Source organism: Pangasianodon hypophthalmus, chromosome 7, assembly GCF_027358585.1.
Source record: "Pangasianodon hypophthalmus isolate fPanHyp1 chromosome 7, fPanHyp1.pri, whole genome shotgun sequence".
NCBI classification, from domain to species: Eukaryota; Metazoa; Chordata; class Actinopteri; order Siluriformes; family Pangasiidae; genus Pangasianodon; species Pangasianodon hypophthalmus.
The window spans coordinates 4780953-4805930 of record NC_069716.1 but is presented as its reverse complement, the minus strand read 5'-3'; the positions used below and the strand labels follow the sequence as shown (position 1 = coordinate 4805930).

The 24978-nt window shown below is 36.8% G+C and overlaps 1 protein-coding gene across 7 annotated transcripts in view; it reads right to left on the bottom strand.

The window, feature by feature from the left end:
* Positions 1 to 24978, bottom strand: part of rapgef2b (Rap guanine nucleotide exchange factor 2b) — a 120732-nt gene that overhangs the window by 82974 nt on the left and 12780 nt on the right. For all 7 annotated transcript variants that reach the window (XM_034305818.2, XM_034305817.2, XM_034305823.2 and 4 more), the window contains exons 2-3: positions 4559 to 4629; positions 810 to 866 (exon numbers count right to left, since the gene is read on the bottom strand). In XM_034305818.2, the coding sequence (XP_034161709.1) occupies positions 810 to 866; positions 4559 to 4629 (128 nt within the window). The remainder of the gene's footprint in view (positions 1 to 809; positions 867 to 4558; positions 4630 to 24978) is intronic.

The following is a 24978-nucleotide window of genomic DNA, read 5'->3' as shown; positions in this document are numbered from 1 at the left end:
TTCTAAGGAATTTACAGGGCTATTATATCAGGGGTAATTATTGTGATAGAATAATTCAGTACTAACTTATGACTAATATGATATCACATCATCTGCAATCCCCGAACTGCACAAGGTCATACATTAAAACAGCCAAATGAGAATGACCGGCTATGCTAATGGTATTAACAGCCACACACACACACACACACACACACACACACACACACACACACACACACACACACACACACACAAAACAGGACAGCTCAGTAAATCAGCCTCTCATCTTCATGGGCATTGTGTACTGACCCGGAGCGAGACCTGAATCCTTCGTCTGCCTCCAGGAGAAAAAGAAAATGGAGTGTGAAATTGGAGGGGAGTGTCTGCACATGGGGGGCTGGAAACACACTTGGGACAGTGGTGTACGTGTGTGTGTGTGTGTGTGTGTGTGTGTGTGTGTGTGTGTGTGTGCGCGTGTGCGTGTATGCATTTGTCTTCCAGACCAGGCAGAACAGAACAGGACAGAAGCGAGAAAATGCCTGAATAGCCTTCCAAAAACATTATGAGGACATGGGGGACTTACTAAACACACCCACATACACACACACACACACACAATTGCAAAAAAAAAAAAAAAAAAAAAAAAAGAGGGGCAAGCCAAAAGTGGGTCAGTGTGTGTAAGATGAAGATCAATATCAGTATCTGTGACACCCGAGATCCAAGAAGCAGCCACATGACCACATCTAACATCAGCATTTTTAATGGTTTTATCTTAAAGGTAAAAACCTTTACTTTTCTCTGATGGTGAAAAAAAAAAGTGCACTTACTAGTAAAGCACTTCATTTGCTTCATGTCTTTCATAACGCACAGTTTCACACATCATCCTGCAAAAAGAGAGAGAGAGAGAGAGAGAGAGAGAGAGAGAGAGAGAGAGAGAACGTCACAGGCTGTGAAAGCTAATGCAATTTGGCAGATGGCTCCACATAGTGTCATAAATTTTTTTTTTTGCGTTCATCACCATCAATGTCTTCTTATTTAAAAAAAAATCTCTATTCAAAGAGGACAAAGGATGAGTGTTTGAAACAGAAAGAGCCTTTTTGCATTTAGGATTCGTTGGACTTTCTTCTTTTATTAACTTGATTAATGTCAGAGTGGCGTACGTGAAGGGAGTACGGGTGGCGTATTTCTGGGAAAATCCATCCAAAATGAATACAATTTTGGCCAAAGTTGTTTCAGATTCTAACATTCTTTGATTTAGTAAACCATAAATATATTTCACCAAAAAGAAACACACATCAAAACGTCCACGATGCTTATTTTTATCACAATAAGAAAGCAATCTTTAAATGCAAATTTCTCTCTTTTCACAATTTAAAATGATAGAATTTTACTTCTGGTTGAGAAACATGCAAAAGAGAGACACATTTCAGTTCAGAAAAGTCTTTAGCTGTCAAACCTATACATAGAAAATGTCCAAATTTCAGCATGGGAATGGCTTCCCCAGGCTACCACACACATCTGAGAATTTTCATGTTGATCATAAGTTCAGTCTTATCAAATTCAGTCTGTGACTTGAGTTTCATCAGCCTTCTGCTGTTGTTTCTTTGACAATTTGTTGTTAATTTTCATTAAATGTCAGATTAACTAGAGCAATCTGATGCAACTTGACATTTCGTTTCATTAATTGGCTAACATGCGCTAGTGGGTGGTGCCAGTAGCTAACATCCGGGTAAGCAAGTGAAGTGAGAACATTGTGGAAAGTCGGTTTAATCAAGTATCAGCCCACACTGGCAAAAGAAGAATTCTCCTTACACCCATGGAATTAAATTAATGCCGCACTCCTATTTCTGGATTTGACAAAACCTGAAGGTTGATCTGATCTACAAAATATCTATAGAGAAGAAACAGTGCCAGATAGCAAACTAATTCCATTAGCGGGGAAAAACAAGCAATACACATGGTATTGCTTTTCATTTCTGACATGAGAACAACATGTCAAATAAAAGCAAAACCTTTACTGCATGTTACTTTACACCTTTTCTTTGAAAAACAATCAATGGACGTCGCTTTTTTTTAAGAGCGAAAAGTTGACTTCACGTCAGAAGTTAATGTTTTAATGTAATGTCTTAATGTAATGTCTTAATGTGTGTTGCAGTAGTGCCACACTGAAATGCAATCACTGTCCCCTGGTGTGACTTCTTTTCTATCTGGCATGAAATCTTCACACAGATCGCACATGAGGCTAAACTAGCATGTCTATTCAGAGGGCTAGAGCATGCTCAGTTATTACATTTAACTATTGAGGTAGGGTAGGTTAGCACTATGATTCTATTCAATAGTCTATTTTTCTCTTTTAAAGTTCTTGAAATCTGAATTCTTATTTTAGAACGTTTTCTGTAAGCCCTTTATAACTCCATAGGAGGTCATTTTTTGGTCTTACTTTAGAAGCACATTTTCTTGACTGTAAAACATTATGAAATAATGTTTCATGAAGAGTGCAGTCAACATTAAGCCTAGCTGAGGTAAAAACCATCAGACACCTATCCCCCACCCCACCCCCACCCCATTTCAAAAATTACACACCTATAAGAAAGCAGAAATTTGCTTTTTATTTGATTATTTTGACTCTCAGGCCACCACAGAACAGCACAACACATTCCTAACGCTACAATAAAGTCAGAAACCACATTCTGCTGGTGTTGAGAGTTCACATCAGTTCCCGTGAAGGGCATTCCTGAGGACGCCTGTAGACCACTGAGGGGCCTCACAGGCCTCAGGGCTTGGAATGTTCTGGAACACCCAAGTCATGCGGTTTAGTGTTGTTGTTCCTGAAGCTAATCCGTTGTGAGGATGTACAATGACCTGAGAAACCTTTCTGAGAGGTTGAAACAATGCAAAAAAATACTTCAATACATTACTAAATGAAGATTTTCTGCATGTTTCACAGTGTAAACTTTGATTTTTTTTTTTTTTTTTTTTTTCGTCCTTTCCATTCAATCTTCAACATGTTTCCAAAAAGATTTCATATAAAACAGATTGTTTCTGAAGTCTGGTGAATTCTTCTGGTGAATTCTACAGTGGAATCCATACACGTTTGGTTTCTGGTTGATGCTAACTGTAATTATGTCTGTAATTGCTGTACAGAGTCTTTTACGTGCAAATGACCACCATATCTGAGGGAAATATTGATATTCCCAATCAGTTTGTTCTGTTTGCACTGTCAGTATACCTTTACTATGTCTATATAAATGCCTTACCAGCTACATGCTAGCCAAATTGTTAGCCTTACTCTTTAGCTAGCTTCTGTTCTCAGCATCCATATTTCCCAGCTGCCTACCAAGAATGTTCTCAAGTCTTCAAGCAAACATACTTTTTCTTTACATTTAGTTGAACACATGAATTCACAGTTTCCATTTGATGGCCCCCAATGCTTACTTTTCTGATGATGAAGTAGGTTTATGTGATTGTCTTGGGAATTTTTGTAGCAATCCCAATGATTCAAGAAGTCCGTCGCACTGCTAAGTTGCAATTTATTTAAACCTTAAATATGGATGTGGATATGTTTTTTGCTTTACATACACTTTTACACACCTTACTCAAGGCATTTCTGTTTTTAGAAGATTTGCGTAGTTCAGTTGTATAAAATGAAAACAAATGAGAGACAATATAGACAGGGTGTCCATAAACATGACGTGTGTTCTGTCAAAAATCAGAAACGTTATGATGAGATGATAGAGCAGATTTTTATAGTATTAACAAATAAAATATGTGGGGGGAATTTATTATTAATATATAAAATATTAATAATTATATAAAAAATTTACTTTACCACATGTATCAGTGTAACACACACATGATCAAGACAGTGTTAACAATTCACCACCCACATAATACCTGACCAGTGGTGCTTCCATGTAGAACTGGTTGGTTTTCATGATGAACATGAGAGTGGAAGCTGAAAGTTATTGCTTAGAAACTAATTAGATTCAATGTTAAGTCTTTATAAGATTGTTATAGATGAAACTGACACCTCTGAAGGCACTGATAATGTCTCTTCAAATGTTCTACAGGACAACTGTAATCATAAATGTGCTATTTTATACAACAGCAAAACACACTGAATGGCACTAGGGGGCGCCAAACACTCACTTAATTAATAATACAAAATGTATTTAATCAATTTGATGAACTTGAATTATGAAATATGAATTATTTCTTACAGTTACTAAGTTAATTTGAATAACCAAATGAACTGATTTTATACTGTGAATTTGTGAATTTTTGTTTATTTCATATCAGTAAATTGACACAAATACTATTTGCATCTGTTCAGTTTCTGCCATTGGACATTTTCCAGTATATAAAGTTATGAAAATGATCAGCTTTCCCAAAGCATGTTTCTCTTTTGCATGTATCCCAACCACAACGAAAGCTCTGGCATGTGAAGTTCTCATTGCATTGCATTTTTTGAATATATCACGCTTGTACATTCTGGCCTATATATAAATGTTAGCATTCAAACATTCATCCCACGCTGCAAATCCACAAATCCATCCACCCACACGTTCACTTTTACCTTAGCTGATGCTCTCTTAGATTGGACAGCGCCTCCATACCATGTAAATATGAATATACAATCTCCAAATCCTGCAGAGGAAACAGAAAGAGAACAGAGCTCAGTATCTCATTTTACACACATACACACATACACACACACACACACACACACACACACGTACACATTGTGGGTAAAGGGCTGCAGTCAGTACCCTCTTGCGCTATAAGTGGGAGTGATTAAATGGAATTAGAGGAATGTTCAGACACAGAAACAGACAGCTTTTCAGCAGCGCCAAAACTCCTGCGTGTAAATTCACTGAATTCAGTGTCTCCTTTATCCTACACAGGACACGTCACTGAAAGCAAGAATAAACATTTTGAAAACATTTACCTCTTTCAGACCTACAGAATAAAGATAGTGAAATTTCTACTTTGCAGAAAAACTGTAGAATTATAAAAGTGAGCACACTAAATTAATCCTGTCAGTCAGAACACACTCCAACTCGCCGTGATGCTTTAATAAACTACGCCGTCAGTTTTCACTCTTCGAAATAAAACACTCTGACTGGCTATCAGAGGCAAAGGTTTTCAAAAAATCTTTCAAAATTATTATTCTATATCAGTGGTGTCGCATGCAAATTCTGCCCAGGCTTTTCAGCATCAGCATTTATGTCAGGCCTTGAAGTATGATGATGACACTGTATTTAACACCAAAAAGATGGGGGAACAACAGACATTTTAAAATTTTAAAGATTAAGTATGAAATTTTAACACCATATCAGCTGCTTCCAGTCAGTTTGCAATTGAATTTATTACATAAATAAAAATGGAAGAAAACAATATCTCAGAAAAGCATACTGTGATGTCATTTATCACAATTTTGATGGAATTATATTGTCATATCTTCCAACCCTACTTTGAGGGGCCATAACGTCATTTTTTGACATATTGTCTATTGTCTATTGTGTGTGTGTGTGTGTGTGTGTGTGTGTGTGTATTTTCCCCCCACTCCCAAATACTGAAAATGGCAAGAAATGGCAAGCAAGAGATTCTCCCCATGCCATGTCCGGGCATTCCCATGGTTTCTGGGAAAAATGTAAGAATAAATTTTTTAAAAAGAAAGAAAGAAAGAAAGAACAAAAGAAAGAAAAGAAACAAAAAAACATCAACAGTAAACAGCTTGACTGGCCAAACAGAGATGTCAGGAACAATAAGAGGCAGACTTGTAGTGCATATAAAGTACATAATTAGAGCGATTAAAAATATTGACCCTCTTCCAATTACATCAGATCTAGAGTGTTCCAGTAAAACAAAATCTATTCCTCAGTTCTCATCTGACTAAAAAATTAATAATAATAAAACATTTCTCAATTCACTTATACCCACAGATGACATTTTTGTTACTTTTGTTACTAATTTGTGAAACTTAACACACAAAATGCCTTCCTTGTCCACTTCATTTTTCCTTGAGGGGATACAAACTTTTGCACTCAACTGTAAATATAAAATAATGTACACAATAGATGTTAGCAAACAGGGGCAAGTTTTGTCTCTCATTCAAAAAACTGAGAAGCGCTCTAAATTCAAAGTGGAATTTTATCTGACCGCTGGGACAGGACGTCTTACAGGATTAAATTCATTTCTGCGGAAAAATAACAGAATTTAAAATAAAAGCAAAAATGATCTAAGGAGGAAGTAAATCCTCCACATACACAAACATTCACTTGGGGAAATGAGAGGTGCCTCAATGAGGCGAGTCACTGAGGGTGTAAGTGTGTGTGAGTGTGTGTGTGGCAGCACACAGTGCCCCCTGTCCTTTCCCTACAGCCACACCGCTCTACAGCACTGGGCCACCTTTGTGCTCACAAAGGCATGCTGGGATAGCGGTGGGACAAAAGAGGCTCTGTCCTCACACACAGGCTCAATTTAGCCTACTCTCAGAGAGCTTATATTACAACACAAAGGTACTTCACTCACACACATGAACACACACACACACACACACAAACACATACGCTACTCACTACTCACTAAATGTTAGCATCGATATCGATATTTTGACATCTACCAATGCTAAGATTTCCTTGACTGAAATAGCACTTCCTGGTAATATTTGGATTTGAATATTTGAAGATAAGTTCATATTAAGTCACTATCACACTGTGCTTTATCACAACACATCATCAAATCTCAATTTAGAGACCTAGTAACATGGATAAGACCTGCCATTTTGCTTAAAGAAAATAAAAAAAGAGGCAGTATATGCGACACTTTGGATTCTAAATTGGATTAATGCAATATTTTACAGGGTTTCCACTCACTACAAAACAGTGAGCTCGGTCAGATCATAACCACCATTTAACCACCATATGAGAAGCGTCTCAGCCTGTGTCTCCACCTGCTGTTACTCCACAGAACTACAGTACTGTAACGCAAACGTTAAGGGGTTCAATATATGCACGTTTTATATATATATATATATATATATATATATATATATATATATATATATATATATATATATATATATATATATATATAACACAAGTTTCCTCACAAGCTGCATTCAAACTAGCCCTAAGTCTTACTTTAATCAATATTTTAAAACCCATGTTACTTTCAGATATTTGTTTTAGTTTACAGTAAATACCCGTAACTCATTCTGATTGGTTACACATAAGAAATAAAAGACAGCAGGAAGTGCTGTTACAGGGAAATAATCAATGGCATGGTGGTGTGACAGCCTGACATGAAGCTGAGTTACATTTACATTTTTGCTTATAAGCAATTTACAGTTGAGGAGTTAAATGTTAAGCGGAAGGTCTTGCTCAAGATCCCAAATGTGGCAGCTTGGCAGTGCTGGGATTTTAAGTCAAAACATTGTTTGCCAATTTTTATTTTAAATTAAAGAATGACACGTCAGAGTTTTTAGGTCTATAGTTGCATTTAACGTTGTGGAACATCTACAAAGCACATTAGTTCCTGTTATCACTTATAGCAGCTATAAATGGTTGTTCCCAAACAGGCCTCTCCTTTTTTCTCTCTCTTTTCTCTCTCTTGAAGTCAAAAAAAAAAAGCAAAAATGAAAAGCCCTCCATCCTGGAAAAGAAAAAAAAAAAACTTTCCAGGGTCTGAAAACTTATAGCTTTACCTCTGACTCGTACAAAGTGCTGACACTGGAGACTCCTTCCATAAATGGTAAATAAATATCTCCTCACAGATCAATAATTAGGCTCTTTTTTTTTTGTTAACACACCACATTTTTAAAATGGCTTTAGATTATGTGGAGCATCTGCTACAGACGTCGCTGTGAATTTGTTGTTACTATAGAAACAACGAACACATTAATATAAACCTGTGATTTGCCTTGCAGCTGGAACTACTGTCAAAACCGATTTTATAGAAAGTTAATCAAAACCTTCTGACCAATCAGATTCGAGAATTCAACAGCACTGTGCTATTAAACAATCATTCTCTGATCAAATGTTGAAGGGCTGAATTTGGGCTGATATTTAAAACCGGTTATATACATCATGGAATAAATCTGAGGTGGTAATTAGTTTCAGGTTTTAGAGGTAAACCATGTGGAGAAAGTGCACAGATTTGCCACTAGATGCCAGTCAGGTCCAGCTTTTTTTCAGTGCTTGCTTCTGGCTCGAATGAAACAAAAAGCAGAAAAAAAAATGCTCTCTTTTTCTCCCAAAATCGTTTCTGAATACAACATGGAAAGAATGTATGGAACCCCGTTTCTTTAGCTCTGACGTCCATCGCTCACATTCCATCTCTCACTTCCTTCTACTCCCTCTCAGATTAATAACAGGAGGCAAACAGGACCTCAGCCCTAAACCCACTGTGGTATTTAAAATAGCATTTATATATCATTTCTGCTCTCTGGGAAGATTTTCTGATCTGAAATAAAACCAGTGCCTTAAAGATGTACATGTATGATCGGTGAGCTCAGAGGGTGGCTGATGTACCCGGTGCTGGCTCAGGTCATGAGATCAAGCAATTACACCAAATACTGAATCAAGGTAATTGCATGGGCTGTAATTATGAGCCAAATGCTACTCAAGAGCACAAAGCTCCAAAGACAGACGTTTCCATGCACAACACGCCCACCCACGCACTCCTATCCACACACACACACACACACACACACACACACACACACACACACACACACACGAAATCAGGACTGAACAATCACTACATGTTAGTGTAGCTTTGCCAAATCTGTACCAGATCTTTTCCTCTATCGCTTCTCTCTCTCTCTCTCTCTCTCTCTCTCCCATGAAAAAAAACATCTGGGAGCATAATACACACTATTCACAACAGACTGTCACTGATAGTGTTACAAAGAACAGGGCCTCTAACATGGATTGCATAAGTATTCACCCCCCATGAACTTTTCCTCATTTTGTCATGTTACAACCGAGAACTGAACTGGGATTATACGTCATTCTTTTCTCACTAATCCCCTGTTTACCCCGGTGGATGGCCTCCTTTAGGCCACTGCTGTGCCATATTCTTTCCAATTTTTTAATAATGGAGTTAATGGTGCTCTCTGGAATGTGGGATTTTTTTTAACACCTAAACCATGACTTATCCACAACTAGAATTTGATAGCTTTTGATAGCTCCTTGGTGTTTGTTTAGGCGTTTGTATTTCTCTAACACACTCTGGGTTCTTCCAGGAACAGGTGTATTTTTACTGAGATCACATGACACTTTATTTACACACGTCATCTCCATTTAACTAGATCTATCACTTGTCATGGCAACCGGTTGCACCAGAACTACTGTGGGGGTGAATACTTATGGAATCACATTGTTTAGGTCTTTTTTGGTAAAGAATGATAGTGCAGTTTCAGCCCACTTCAGTATTGTGTTGTATTTTGTTTAGACCCATGATATATAATCTCAATCAAGTCCATTTCAGTTCCAGGCTGTAACATTACAAAATGTGGAAAAAGTCAAGGGGGTGAATACTTATGCATGGCAATATAATATTTCTAGAAGCGTCACATTGATCCCTCTTCCTTTCTCTGTCTCACGTTCAATGACTTCCTCTCGAGGTCCTCTGGGACAACAGACACTCCATGCCCTGTGATTGGTCAAACACAGAAAGCTAAGACCTTTCTTAAGTGGCCACACCTAATTGGCCCCACTCCTCCCCCAGGCCCGGCTGCGGTTACCGTGGTAACAAGATGTGTGGCAAGGCCCTTAGAGACCAAACAGAGAGGGGGATGATGAAAACCCCACGGACAAGAGCAACACTTCAGCAGGGGCCTCTGTTCACGCAAGCTGTTAGGAAGCTTCCTAAAAGCGCACGCAGTACCTTGTTTTCATCTTTAAATCCAGCACAAAGTATACATTAAAAATTAATTAATTTATTAAAAATTGTATATGCGTAAAACTACTCAAAGTATTTTGTTTCTGATTGGACCTTAAATGCATCTACTATACAGAAGAAGAAAAAGGGCAGAAATAAACAGCCAACTTAACGTGGCTTGAGGTATCATGGTAACCATGGCAACCTTCTCCTTACACATCAACAAACATGATCGTAAGGGGATTACTTTTTCTGCGTTGTGTTACCGAATGGGGAGCTGTACTGCTTAAAATTCATAGACGACTTGCTTAAAGCTTCCTACAGATCATTTTAAAAAAAAATTTATGTTCTTAACCAACACTCCACCGCATAATACTCAATAAAGTCTCAACTGTTGACTGCAAAAACATTCTTTTTTAATCGTAAAAAAGAAAACAAAAAAATCTATTTTGCAAATTTGTAAAAATAAATAATTTTTTCCCAGAAAAAATTTAAAAAGTCATTTTAACCCACATGTACCTTTTCCCAGTAATGAATTTATGCACTTTTTTCCACTATTTATATTTTAAAATAAAAAAAAATATATATATATATATATATATATATATATTTTAAAAATCACTTCAGTATTCTTCTGAGTCTTTACGCTAAGTGTAGCACTAGCGCTGAGGTTCGTTCCTCAGCAGGGATATGGAGGTTAGTGTGTCCAAAGCTGTGCTGTATCTCTGCTCCGCGCTGACAGCTTTCCTCATTACAGCCATTTATCTCCTCACCACATGGCTAATTCTGCTAAGCTAACAGCCCTCATCTGCCAGCCAGACGACTACAGTTGCTGTGCTCAGCAGTCACATTAAAGCTAAATCAAGTGTTTCTCAAAAACATTTTCTGCATGGGTTTATTTTCTTTGGTAAATTCAGACTTCTCAGGGAAGTATTATGAACTCGGTTAGATTATGTTGAACATGATATTTCCTGATCTTATGCAATTTTAGCTAAGAATGAGAATTAACATAAAATTAGATGCATTGTGTAGCACGTACAGCATTTTACAAAAAAAACAACACCTATTTCAAAACAGTGTGAAATGTGGAGACTTTTTCTTGCTAAAAAAGGTAAATATCTGTTTATTCTCTAACAGAATCATCTCATTCGAGTAACCATGTTGAAAATAACTGAGGTAAATGGTTAAATTGGGGGGTGGGATGAATGCTAACAAAATACTAATACTAACTTTAAAAAACTAACACTAATAATATATACTTTAGGCCATGGTTCTTTTACTTTAACTTGATTCATAAGCTAGGGAAAGGAACCATGCATATCTCAGTGCTCAGTGCTCGCAGAAGTGAACTGCTCTCACCAGCAACAGTTTCTCTGCACACTCAGTTATGGAAATATCTAGAAAGAATTTCCAAGAATGATCATGAACGCTATTGACAATTACAACAATGAGCAATGGTGTCTTAGCGGTTAAGGGTCTGTGCTGCTAACCAGAAGGTTGTCAGTTCGAATCCCAGGATTGCCAGAGAGCCTCAGTAGGGACCTTATTGGGACCCAGATATTCATCTGTAGGCTTAGATTGAATTCTCTTGCATTGCAATTGCACTATTTAAGTAACAATTTTGGCTCCAAATTTAGTAAAAGTTGCTAAACTTTTAGCTCCATTTATCCCTGGGGAGGTGTGGTAACTAAATTTTGGCTTAAATTGCTCAACAAATTGTCACTTTTCCTTCCAGTACATACACAAACACATTTATCCCACACTTTTATAAAACATTTCACACTATTGAACACGGCACAGCAGACAGATCCAAACCTGAAAGAATACAATGTAGCATTAAATTTTAATTAAACCCCAGAGATATTTCTGCTTGATGGAGACTCGCAGTCAGTGGAGAATCGAAGACCAGACGGAAAGGGTGCTAACGCTAGCACTAAGACACTTAAATGCTTTTGTATTAGCTCACAGAGATATGGCAACGTTCCCTGTGAGGCATCCAGACTTCAGCCGGTGGGAAAATGAGACGCAGCCATGATAATGTGAAGTGTGTGGTGCGATTAGTACAGCCTGGACACCTGTTACACCATGTGCCAACCTTAACATCAGTCGCCTGCTTGTTCTGGCATCCAGAAGTGTGTCCTGTGTGCCATCTGTACTTGTGAGTGAGTTGTGTATTGCCCTGTCCTTGAATCTCGATCGACAGCCACTGCATGCCTTTAGGGTATTTTTAGTCATTGTCAGGCACGCAACAGCAGGTGGAGACTTTGCATACAAAAGCAAGGTCACCAGTGGGAGCAACTGTGCATATGCACACAAAGGACAGCAGCTATAGCACAACGCTGTCGAATTCTTAATTCTGATTGGTCAAGGAGGTTCTGATAAATTTTTTTTTTTTTTTTTAATAACGGTAGCTCTGACCGTAGTTCCAACTACAAGGTTATTATTAATGTATCATCCTGATACATTATCATTTCTATAATGCTACACAACAACGGATTCAAAAATGTGTTGTAATCTTTGTTATGGTGAAGTTTTCTTTGAAGGGATGTTTATTTGTCATTTATGGAAGGAGTCTCCAGTGTCAGCAGCTACTCTGTAACATCACAAGTTGAGTTTTTTAGTCTTATTAACTTCAAAAGAAAGAAAAAACTAAATTACGTACAACATTAAGTATAATTGTAAGCTCATTTGAAAAATGTTTTGTCGTTCCTTAATTGAAAAAAATAGTAATCATTGGAAAATTGCTGTGATATAAGAGGAATGAAAGACTTTGGAAAGTGCCGTTATGTAAAAATAATCAACATTGTGGTGCTTACAGTAACTCTGCTTTACATCAGGTAACATCAAACCACCCCACTGTTGATTATTTTCCTACAAGGGGACACCCCCAAGTGTTGTTTTCCTTAATGAATTTCTGAAGAGCTTTCTTTTCACCAAAGGTTGGAATCAAATACCCCACAAACACCACATGAAAAAATTTTTTTTACAGAAATAAAACCACATAAAGGAAAGCAGCAGAGTGAAAGTGTTGAGAGAACATGAATGTTTTCAGATTGAGTTTAAAAGAGGAAATGATTGACAGGAAAGACTGGGATTTTTTTTAACATATAGCAGGTCCTACTACTTAAAGAGCTATCTTAGTTCAATCTCTAGTTTTTATCTTGAAAATTCCATAGCCAAACCAAACGAATTTAGCATTATCATATTCAGGATTAAGCACTGCTGTATAATGACATGGCTGGACATAAACAGGACAAAAACTAAACCAGACTTTAACATGAAAAAGTCTCTGAATGCTCAGAACCAGAGAAATAATATATATTTCAATAAAAAAAATTTTTTTTTAATCCTAGTAGATTGATGTGCGTTATATTTGAAAATGCTTTTTATATTTAATTTTTCTTAAGTAGGCAGAATTTAAGGGGTGTGTTTTTCATTATTTGTGCACACACACACACCCACACACATTCTCTTCCTCACCGTCATATACAATTTAATTCATGAGGGAGTGCTGTGAACCTGCTGGCCTTGTCAGTCTCTCAGCACAAGTAAATCAGCAGGGAGACCAAAACACAGCAGCTTTTTGCTTCAAATTAGAAAAGCTTGAGTTATTCTGCTGGAGGAGGGTTTACTCTCTCTTTTTTTTTTTCACAGCAGCACACAGCCAAGCCTCCTGACACATGTCCCGACAAAAAAAACTGTTAATTAAAACAGAGAGAAACTCATCCGGGCTCCTCTGTCTCTTCATCTTTTAATTAGAGTCAAGACAGAGGCATCAAATCCGACATCTGGTGCAAGTAAAGGATTGCAGAACTGGCATATGTTGTTAGTTTATGAAGCTTCCAAAACCAATAATGCCAGTTACAGACAGGAAGTGATTACATAGCAGACAAGGATCAATGGTGCAGGATCGATGTGATAGCTCAGCTTTACACAGGCAACACCTCACAGCCAGGCGTCGCTTTTCACACGGTGCTGCACAGAAGCCTGAGTCCTGCCAGAAGCTGCATTATTCATGCCTGTAACGGGTGTAAATAATTGACAGAGATGCTCCACTTTGTCAGTGTCGAGGCAGATCACATGATCACTTTTGCATCCTTCCTGCATGACCCTCAAAAAGAATCCAGGATTAAACCTATCAGGGTCCATTATGTGTGTCAGTTTCCCATCTCAAACACTAATTGTGAAAGGAGAAGTAGGTTGTGGCCTAACAAGTGATGTGGACAATCAGCAAAATGCTACTTTAACTTTTCAAATAGCTAATTTTATGTTAAAATGTGTGTCTCTCAGAGTGAACTACTAAGCATGAGACACAATAAATATGTATTAATAATGGACAGCAACCTGAATGAAGCTAGAGTGCCAATACTTTAAACATACAATGAGAGCAGAAAAAGTGTCTGCCGATATTGAAATACATAAACATAAATGTGGCTGAATCTCAAACAGCATTCTATCAGCCATGTAGTGCACTAGGTAGGATGTACACTGCCATTATACAGCACCTACAGAGTCAGAAAGTATTTGGGATTTGGCCTATTGGTGGAATATACATGTATCACAGGTAAGAAATGTAAAAAGAACTAAGTATCAGAGGCACGTGAATGTTACTGTGGGTAAATAAATAAAAACGAAATAAAAACCACCAGAGAAAGTGCATTTTATAAAAGGAAAAGAAACTTTGGCAGTCATGATTGAAGATTTTTAAAGAAAAGAGATTCTAACCAGAGACATGATCATGAAAACACTGTGGAAACTGTGTTCGACCTATCAAAAGTCTTTAAGTTTTCCAGCTCCACCCCCTGATAACCATCAAGACTCATATGGAACCTGGGCACAAAGGGAAACCAAACTCAACAAGGGGAACTTAGTTACAACCTGGGGCATTTGCAAGGTCGTGGTTATTTACCGAATCATACCAGGAAATATCAGAGCAGGAAGTATGAAATCTGTACTGTAAATAATCATTATATCAGTAATTTAACTCAAACAAAAAAATGTTGCAATTGTACAGGCTCCATTACAGCCCTACCCTTCAGCTTTCCCGTCAAAGCCACACCCCTAAAACACCTGCTGGGACTAGGTCAGGAGGCGGAGCTTTCTGAAACATCATTGATGGACCCTACTTTGTTCTGAATGTATGAATGTTGGTGGTCGACATCATCTGTTTTTTATTTTGTTTACACTCTATGGTGTGCCACAAACACTGGAGTTTTATTCACGTTGCCGGAAAAGTGGCAAAAACTCACAAATTGTATAAAATGTTTCCTGAATTAAAAATGGCTGACCGCATCTTTAACACCAGCATTTCATTCATAATGTGTCCAAACGAAGACACAACGGCCTATCCCGAAAGCCTGACATAGATCGAGAAGATATTTTAATATCTTAAAGATACTTTAATCGTTATACTGTATAGCTGATTATCATACAATTTAAGTCTTGAGCAGCACACACTTCTATGAATTCAAAAATAGATTAAAAAATAGACAAATAGCTTCCCACACTAGCCTCAAACTAAAAGAAAGAAAGATCTTACAAAATCTCTACAGCAATAGAACCAGTGAGCAGTGAAGCCAAGAGAACGACGGAGAACATCTCATTAAGGCTCCTAACAGATGCGAGCACTGGCGTCATCGCATAGCACAACACACACTTGTGTTAAATAATTCAGCATGAGGAGGCGGCAGGCTGCAGAGTCCAAGACACGGAGCAGAAGTGCACAGGAGCTTCTCCAGTGATCAATACGCTACAAAACCACCGATCTGAAATACATCAGTATATATCCGAATTGTGGATTTTGATCAGTTTGCTAACATCTGAGTTTTAAAGATTTAAAGGTACATGGACGGACTGGAACAATGGGAGACGCAAACATTGAGTGGAATTTAAATCCTCATTTGAGGAAGTGCCAAACAAGCGCTATTAAATTGCACTGAATCCTGAGAACCTTTTCATTACCGATTATGGAATCAGTGGTTCTCAAATTTATCCAATCTGAAGGATTTAGCATCCTGCATGACTATGATTTTCAGTGCTGAAAACAACCGAAGTCTTAATAGTCAGGCATTTCACACAATAGTCAGGCATTTCAAACAATTTATCACAGTTCATATGGTCACAATATTGCAATCATTTTTTAATGATTCTACAGATTTAGTGACATTTCTGTCTGCCAGAGTACAGAATTATACCCAAGAAGGACCAGGTACAAGTGCCTTCAAATCTGTATGTCGTTATGACAGGCTTTAGCTGTTTCCTAATAATGTAACCATTGCAACCTCGACACCTCAATCCCATGTCCTTTAATCCGTGACCTGGAAATCAAACAAAATCTGCCTCCTGTAAGGATATCTCAATTGTTTAAACGCGCTCCAAGGAAGTATATACAGCAAAGCGACAGAAGTACTGCACTGCAGGCTAAACAATAAATGATGCAAAAATAATATTCAAAATAATTACATTTCATAAAGAAACAATAGCTACAAAAACACACTGTAAACAATAAAAGATGTAAAAATCATTTTAAAATAATTTAATTGAATTTCATAAACAAACAATGCCTACATCAAAGCATCACACTTAAAATGATAGAAAAAAAATAATTTAGTTTATTTCATTAAACAATTAATTGTCTATAAATTATTAAGAAACCATCGCTATAAAAACACCTCAGTTAACAGGAACATCTGATTTAGCATCTGATTTAGTTTCTGTCTTTGTGTCCTATTCCTTTCAGCCTTTTTTCACATCCTTAGAACAAGGAGCTAAGACATAAGGGGGGGGGGAAAAAAAAAAAAAAAAAAATGAGGAAGCGTAATTTGAGAAATGAGACGCACCAATCATCTTGGAATGAGAACACTCCAAAATGCAGTCTCTCTAAGCAGACGTCTTCTAGACGTTCCAGTTTTTCAGTGTGTGCAATAACAGTATTGTGTGTGCTGAGCACGGGAACATACAGGACAACGGAACCGAGCACATCTGACTTGGTTGTGCTTTTGCTATCTCTTGCGTGTTTATTTTTGGGCTTGTGTTTGACTAACAGCTCTGACATTCTAGCTAGAGGTGTGATCTTTCCCCATATCCTGAACCACAAGCAACCGCAATTTCTGTTTTGTGGGAGAAAACATTCAAAGAACGCATCACGGCACTCACTGCTGGGAACGGAGCCAAGTAACTCGGCAGATAACATTTGCTCTTTCCGCTTCACACAAAGTAAACCAACACTCATGCAACAGTCAACATAGTCTTACATAACACACAAATCTAAATGGAACCAGTTTCAAGATTAAAGAAAAACATAGCCGCTACCTGCAACCAGGTAAAAAATAGAAATGAGCTTAAGGGCTAACATGTTAGTGAGCTTGGATAGAGGTTCACACAGTATAATAGTCTAATGTCGGCTAGCTTTCCAACTTTAGCCAACTAAATAACCATCTTTTTGTTGCTTTTTAGCCAACCTACCTACTGCTTTACAAAACATTATAGTAAGCCTTTATTTAGCTTGCTAGCAAACCTTGCAAGCGTTAGCCTAATTTTAGCTAGCTTGGTAGCAACCTTGTGTATTGGCTTACACTATATAATAGTTTAATGTTAGATAGACTGCTAGCAAACCTGGCTAAGTCTTTTAACTACATAAGTGTAGGCCTTGCTTTACCTAGCCTGGTAGCAACCTTGGCTAGCCTTCTAGCCAACCATAGTAGTAGTAGTAATAATACTTTATGTACAGTGTATAGCACCTTTCATACATTTAAAATTAAACTTAAAGTGTGTTACAGTGTAAAATAAACAGAAATAATTAAAAGGTAGTCAAAAATAAAATAGTAAAATTAGCATATATTAATAATAAATATGTAAATAATAGCAGTGAAAGAAGAAAATAATAAACAACATATAAAAGTATAAACGTAACGTAAAAGTAGCATGTCAGTAAATGGAAGCAAAATAATAAAAGCTAGTTAAATGCTAAAGTGAAAATGTGCTTTTAGCTGTTTAGTAAATAACGGCTAGCTTTCTAGTTAAATTGGTTACTGCTTTACACAATATAAGAGTTAGCCTGCTAGCAAAACTGGCTAATAGTTTTAACTATATACACGAGTTGGCCTAATTTTATCTAGCTTTCTAGCAACCTTGGCTACAGCTTTACACAATATAGTAGCCTAATGTTAACTAGCTTGCTTTATTGCCATTTAATTACACATTACTTAGATTAACATTAGCTACCTTGCTTTATAACTTGGTTAGAATGTCAAATAGGGGGAATTAGTTAAGCTTAGGCTTCAGACATTACCAAAGTATTGTGTTTAGGTAGCTAGCTAGCTTAACTAATGTTGCTAAAAATGTTGAGACAGTTCTGTTTTTATGTTTATACATGCAAATAGCTAAACTATGTACCCAGTGCTAGTTCCACTCTCAATTAAAAAAAAAAAAGAGAGAAAAGGGTCCAAATGGGCATCCAGACACAATTTGCCTGCAGGCTTTGTCACTGATTTAAAAGTTAGCATGGGCAGAAATTAAGACAGTCATCAGGGATCTGAAAGGTCAAGCAGTGGAAGTTTCAGACGCAACTACAGCATTAATGCTTGACCTCAAACATAATCAACAAACAGAAAATGGGCTAATGAGATAAACTGGGTGGAGGATAAGTCAGGGCACAGTGTCCTTTCTCTTCCCCCGACAGCTAACTGCAAAATCATCCATGCTGAGGCAAGCAAAACGCAACAGCATCACTCTGCACTACTGAGACCAAAACATTGACTCTGCTTTATAAAATCCAATTTATTGTTCGGTTTTAATGGCTCTCGGTCCTGGGATTTAAACTCCAACATTCCACTCCAGTGTTTTTGGTCTTTAGTATTTAGCAAAGTGCCACTTCGAGACTAGCCAAATAAAGGACAAGTGCACTTCCTCCTACTGGAGCTGTTTTATTTCTTTATAAAGCACCTTGGTTGCTGAGGAACAACCAGACAAAGCATTGAGCTTCAGAGTATTCAGACTATTTGGCTGCATATTTTAGACCCGTGGGGTTCAAAGTCTGCTTCCTTTAAAGACAGAGAAGGCAGAGAATATAAATCACAGACACAGAGAGAACCATTTAATATGCATAAAATCAATGAAACCTCCTATGACTGCACCTAAGAGAATAAAAAGATTTGAGTAGATGATGATCTAACATTAGACGCAGAATTTAATTAAATAACCAGATTATTAGTCTTCTTATCTAGCCTTATTTCAGTGCTTTTTGTTTTGTTTTGCCAGATTATCATGAATAGGCCGCATGCAGAGAGTGTTAAACAATGTCTAGCATGCTGTTCTGCAAAGGAAAAACACACGCTAAGTCATGCTTTGAACATCTGAGCTGGATCATATGACATAAATGCAGAGCCACTTGCACTGTTCTTATGCAACCAGTTCAAATGACTCATCTGGCTCCTTTATTTTGTTAAAGATTAAAAACGCAATGAACATGGTTGCTTAATTTGTTGCCAGTAAATGTTTTTAACACATGAAGGCTAATAAAATTTGAGTTTTATTACAGTTTAATCACTTGTAGTGCCACATATGAATCAAAATGTCAAATAAATTTGAAACAAATGTGTGAATAAAGACCTACATTGTTGTATTTAAGAATTCCACGTCCTTAACGTGACTCTAAATGAATTCTCGATTCTGATTGGTCAGAAGGTGTTGATTCATTTTCTTTAACAGCAACTCAGAGTATTACCAGCTGCAAGGCAAATCACAGGTTTATATTAACGAACTCATTATTGTTTCTATAGTAACAGCTTAATTAAAGTCTAACAAACAATAAAAACATTTGTTATTGTTGATATGGTGAAGTTTTCTGCAAAGAGATGTTTATTTAGCATTTATGGAAGGAGTCTCCAGTGTCAGTGTTTTACAGACGAAAAGCTGTAACGAAGTTTTGTGCCACAGCAAAGACTTTAAGACAGACAGCTTTGTGGTTTCTCGGTAACAAGCTGCATTATTTACTTCAAGAGAGAAAAAAGAGAGGCTGGTACTGGAATAAATGTTTAAATGATAACAGAAACTAATTTGTTTCACAGATGTTCCACAACATTAAATGTACATATAAATGGATAAAAATATGACATACTGAATATGAATATGTAGTAGTATACCTCTTATACTACAGCATTTTGCCAACACTAACATTTTTTTATTATTAAAGAACAAAACATTGTATTTTTATCCATTTACAGGTGCTATAATGTAAGTGATAACAGGAACTAACTTATTTCATGGACAGTGCTCAACATTGAATGTTACTATAAACAGATAAAAATACAAAGTGTTGTTCTTTAATAAATAAAAGATTGCTAGTTTTAGCAAATTGCTGTGGTATAAGAGGAATAAAACACTCTGGCATTGATTATTTTGCTATAACAACAATGCATCCTGTCATGTTTAATTCCTTATATAAATGATGTAGCATGCTAATAACCAGTCAGCCATCTTTGGCGCAGTAAAACCAGTAAATATTACTGTGTTACATGCTAAAACATAATAAAAAAATTGTTTATTGATTATAGAAAATTGATTCAAATATGACGGTGTGGCAAATTTGAGCAGTTCATTTAGAAGGAACTCAATTATTGTATTTGATGGTTAATTGTGATCAGCTTTAAAAAAAATAAATAAATAAAAAATCAGCTCATTATAATAAAGTGATTATGTCATTACTGTGACAGGCCTAATCTTGATTATAAATTTAGCCACAATCACAGAACACTGTAATTGACAACAGTGGTATAAAGCCACTTCTACGACACTGTCACACAATCCAGATGAACTGAACTGCATGCTTCTTACTGTTGTAGCTGCGCTTGTAGAAATGGAAAGCTACGTGGTGTTGTTGCTGTTGTTGCTTCTGTTGAAAGTGTTTTGATTGGGGAATCCTGAGTTCAGTGTTTTGAAACGGGATTTCCTGTTTACAGAAGAATCTTGTGATTACCTCCCTGAGCGCATGAAGCCACAGTGTGAGCACGTGGAGAAAACGCTATTTCAGCCTGCATCCTCAGGATACGGCGCACAATGGCGACACAACAGGAAGTGAGGTCACAGGGTTTTTTTTTTTTTCCTCTGGACTTCCTCCTGACTGCCAGAGTATCAGAAGCTCATTGATGAATTCGATGTTATAAAAACATGTCGAGTTGACCCAGCGAAGGGTCAGATCTGGAATTCTCTGCAGAATTAATGCACGAAAATATTAATATACATAATAACGTATGAGTAAAAAAATCAGCACACACCTGCAGTATTTATTTCATGTTTTATCCAGTTGTAGGATTTTTTTACAGCAAATCTATTGTTTGGCTGATTTATGTTAGAATTAGAAGCCAAAATTATTTTTTCTCCCCAATTCATATATCAGATATGCATAATACATTGCTCGCTTGCATCCAACATGTAAGCACAAACTGTACAGAAAGACTTTCTTTACAAAGCATCCTCAAGTTTGCATGTAATCTTTCCATAAGAGACAGCAACAGTTAAGAGAGTGTAAAATCTTGCAAAGGGAATAACATTAAATGCCTCATAATACTGCAGCAGGAGCACAAGCGTTCAAAAATTTGCTTATGGAAACTGCTAGAATTAAATGGACTTACTTTATTACTTATTGCTTCAGTACTTTATTGCATTTCATTTTTGTTTTTTTTTTTTTTTTAAAACCGCACTTTCCTCGAGAAAATAATCCAGACCATGAAAAATAATGTTCATTAGACAGGCTGCTTTAGTGCGGAGAATAAAGGGAAGGGATTTAGATTCAGTGTTTTAATTCTATTAAGAGATCTGGTATACATTTTTCATACAATTTTGTTTTGTTTTTTAATTTTCATACTTTTTTGTAGACGCTAACTGTGTAGCATTTTTTCAGTAATTTTCTTCATGTATGAATGTGAATGTGTTTTTAACTCATATATAGAGAAATAATAATAATAATAATAATAATAATAATAATAATAATAATAATAATAATAATAATAAAAGATTGTAAAACTACCAGGTAAAATATAATAACTTTTAAACAATTTTAATTTAAAAAAAATAGTGTCAGTAATGTCAGTAAAAATGGACTGAAAATAATAATAAACAAACAAATATAACAACTACAACAGATTTTAAAACTAACACCACTTAAAAAAGAATAAATTTTAAGAAAATAAAAAAAAAAATTAAAAATAAGTAATAAAAAAATAGGCATAAATAAATAAATAAATAAATAAATAAAGCTAAAGCCTGAAATGATTTAGTATTTGATGGAGGGAAACTGAATATTTAGTAGTAATGTAATCCAGATCTGCAGTTAATGGTATCTATTTCTGATTTGCTTATGATGGCGTATTGCTCTTAAGTACAAGGCATAAAAAAGAAACTATTCCATTTTCTCCATTCTGAGGTATAAATTTTAGCGCTTCTGCTCCACAAGCTGCACGACTGGCTCTCTGTGATTTTCACCCCCCTTTCCCATGTTGGCCTTTCAAGACGTCTTATATTACTCTGCTGTTGATTACATCTGACAAGTGGTGTTGATTTTAACAGGGTTCTTTTGTATGCTGGCCCACACTCACTCACTCATTCAAAGCAGCATGAGAGGCTCTCCTCGCATCTTCAATCAAACATCGTCCTTATTAGCATAATTATCAACTTCTTCACTGCCCACAGTAATAAAAATACATCCATTATGCATCGCTGCTGATTATTCAAGTCACAAATATGCTCTCAACATGGAGGCGTTCACGAGGCGCACTACCAACACCCACACAGCAGGGAGGGCACATAGCGGCCTCGCACCGAGGCTGGAAATGACAAAGACAATATCACAACAGCAGAGTGGCTCAATTTAGTTACTGATAAAGCTGGAACATGGGAGGGCTGTGCAATGTCACAAATCACAAACACTGCAGTTGCAGTGTATTCCAAACCCACTGCTGAATACATGATGTGATTCTTAAAAGTATCAGCCTGCATTATTTTCACCAGGATTCATCCAAATCCTCAGAAACACTCACCTGATCCAGCAGCAAGCAAAGAACAAAACCCAGAAGTTGATTATTTTCCTATAACAGTGCATCCTGAAATGTTTTATTCCTTCTATACCTCAATTACATTTTCTGAAAAACAAAACGTTGTACGTTTTATCTGTTTATAGTTACATTTAATGTTGTGGAACATCCATGAAAAAGATTCTTGTTATCACTTATGTTATAGCAGCTATAAATGGTCATTCCCTCACTGGCATCTTTTTATTCTTTATTTCTCTTTAAGTTAATGAGACAAAAAAAGCAGCTTGTCATGTTACCAAGAAAACACAAAAAAGCACAAAATCTTGCAGACTTTCCCATGCAGGAAAATGCAGGAAATTTCATTGTTAAATAATAACTCATTTTTAATCTGTTCATTATTAGGCTTAGATTATGTACACTGTCTTCCATTTACGTCCCTGTGCAAGCTGTTGCTATAGAAACGGTAAGGTTTTACAATGAGAGCATTAATATAAACCTGTAATTTGAATTATAGTCAAATCGACTGTCAAGGTCGCTGTTATAGAAAATGAATCCGTGCCTTCTGACATAACCTAATAGAAGAAAAAGAATTCTCAGCTTTCTGTAATATAATCAGTACCACAGCGGCCAATAATAACATGATAATGATTAACAAACATGGTTTCAGCCTTAGCAAATGCATTACTCAGTTTAGACATTTATTAGTCCACATAATAGATCATCAGTCATTGTGTTTGAGAAGCAGAGTTTAGGTTTTATAATTTAATACCGGGAAGCATTTATGACTTGATGAGTAAAATGTGCAAGTCAATCAGATTAAACAGCTACTGTAAAAGAGATCACTCTCAGTAACATTATGAGCAATAAAGTCACAGAGCGGAACGGCTTTAAGCATTCTCAGTGGACTCTGCCACTTTATAACTGGTGAAGTAAATCTGAGATGTTTATTGTCATCCCATTCATACCAGTGTGTATTTGCTGGAACCATACTTTCCCACTAGCGAAGGATAAAGCAACAGGTGACCATTTATTTCCTATCCTGCATCTGTCGTTCTGTTTTGTTGCTTTTTTGTTATTCGGTGCTTCTTGCACTTCTTCTTCCAGATTTTTTTTTTCAAAATTGATTTCCAGACTTTCCATGCCCAGCATTATTGCACTTAAAAAATAATGACCATTTTGTAAAAAGGAAATATCATATTTTCTCCCCAATTAGGTCACCTGCTAATTCCCGCCCACCAGCCAGCTCTCCCCATCATATAACACGACAGCTACAAACTGGGGAGGGTGAAGGCTTCCTCAAGACATGTGAAAAGCCAGTCAACAGAATCTTTTTCAAATAGCTGCTCATATTGAGTCACAGGGTGGCGTAACACACATGGAGGAAAGTGCTATCCACCGGCCTCCTCATAAATGAGCTCACAGACGCAAACGATTGGCTAATGAAGCTCTGATTGACAGAGGAGAGAAAGTATGCCATCCCTCCTATCCAGAGAGCACGGACAATTTTGCATCCGGTGGCTTCAGTAAGTCAGGAGGAGTGTGTCAGTCCCAGTGAAGGAGGCGTGGCCTTTGTGTCAATTCCAGTGAAGAAGGCGTGGCCTTTGTGTCAATTCCAGTGAAGGAGGTGTGGCCTTTACGTGTCAGTCCCAGTGAAGGATCATCAGGATTCAAACTCGTGATCCACAGATGTTAGTGCGAACGTTTTTCTGTTGCACCACCTGGAAGCCTTAAGATGACTAATTTTCTACCTTAGTGTTAACTTTCAACATTTTTTTTAGAATATTTCACATAAATGTTATCAATTATGAGAGCACGAAGAAGTTTTACAAGAACAGAAGCGTGGCATATTCACGTTTCCATTTCAAAATTGAACAAGTGCCTCTAAATTACATGCTTTTCACACTCTCACACTGAGACCTGTGAAGAAACCTTTTCTTCAATTGAATACAAATTAAATGCATTTAAGCGACAAATCCAAAGGACTGGCTCCCCTGAGGTTCTCTGATGTCCTCCAGTTTCTAGTTTCCTCGCTAGCTTATGATTAGTCAATGTTTAATATAACCTCTCCATAAAGGAATCT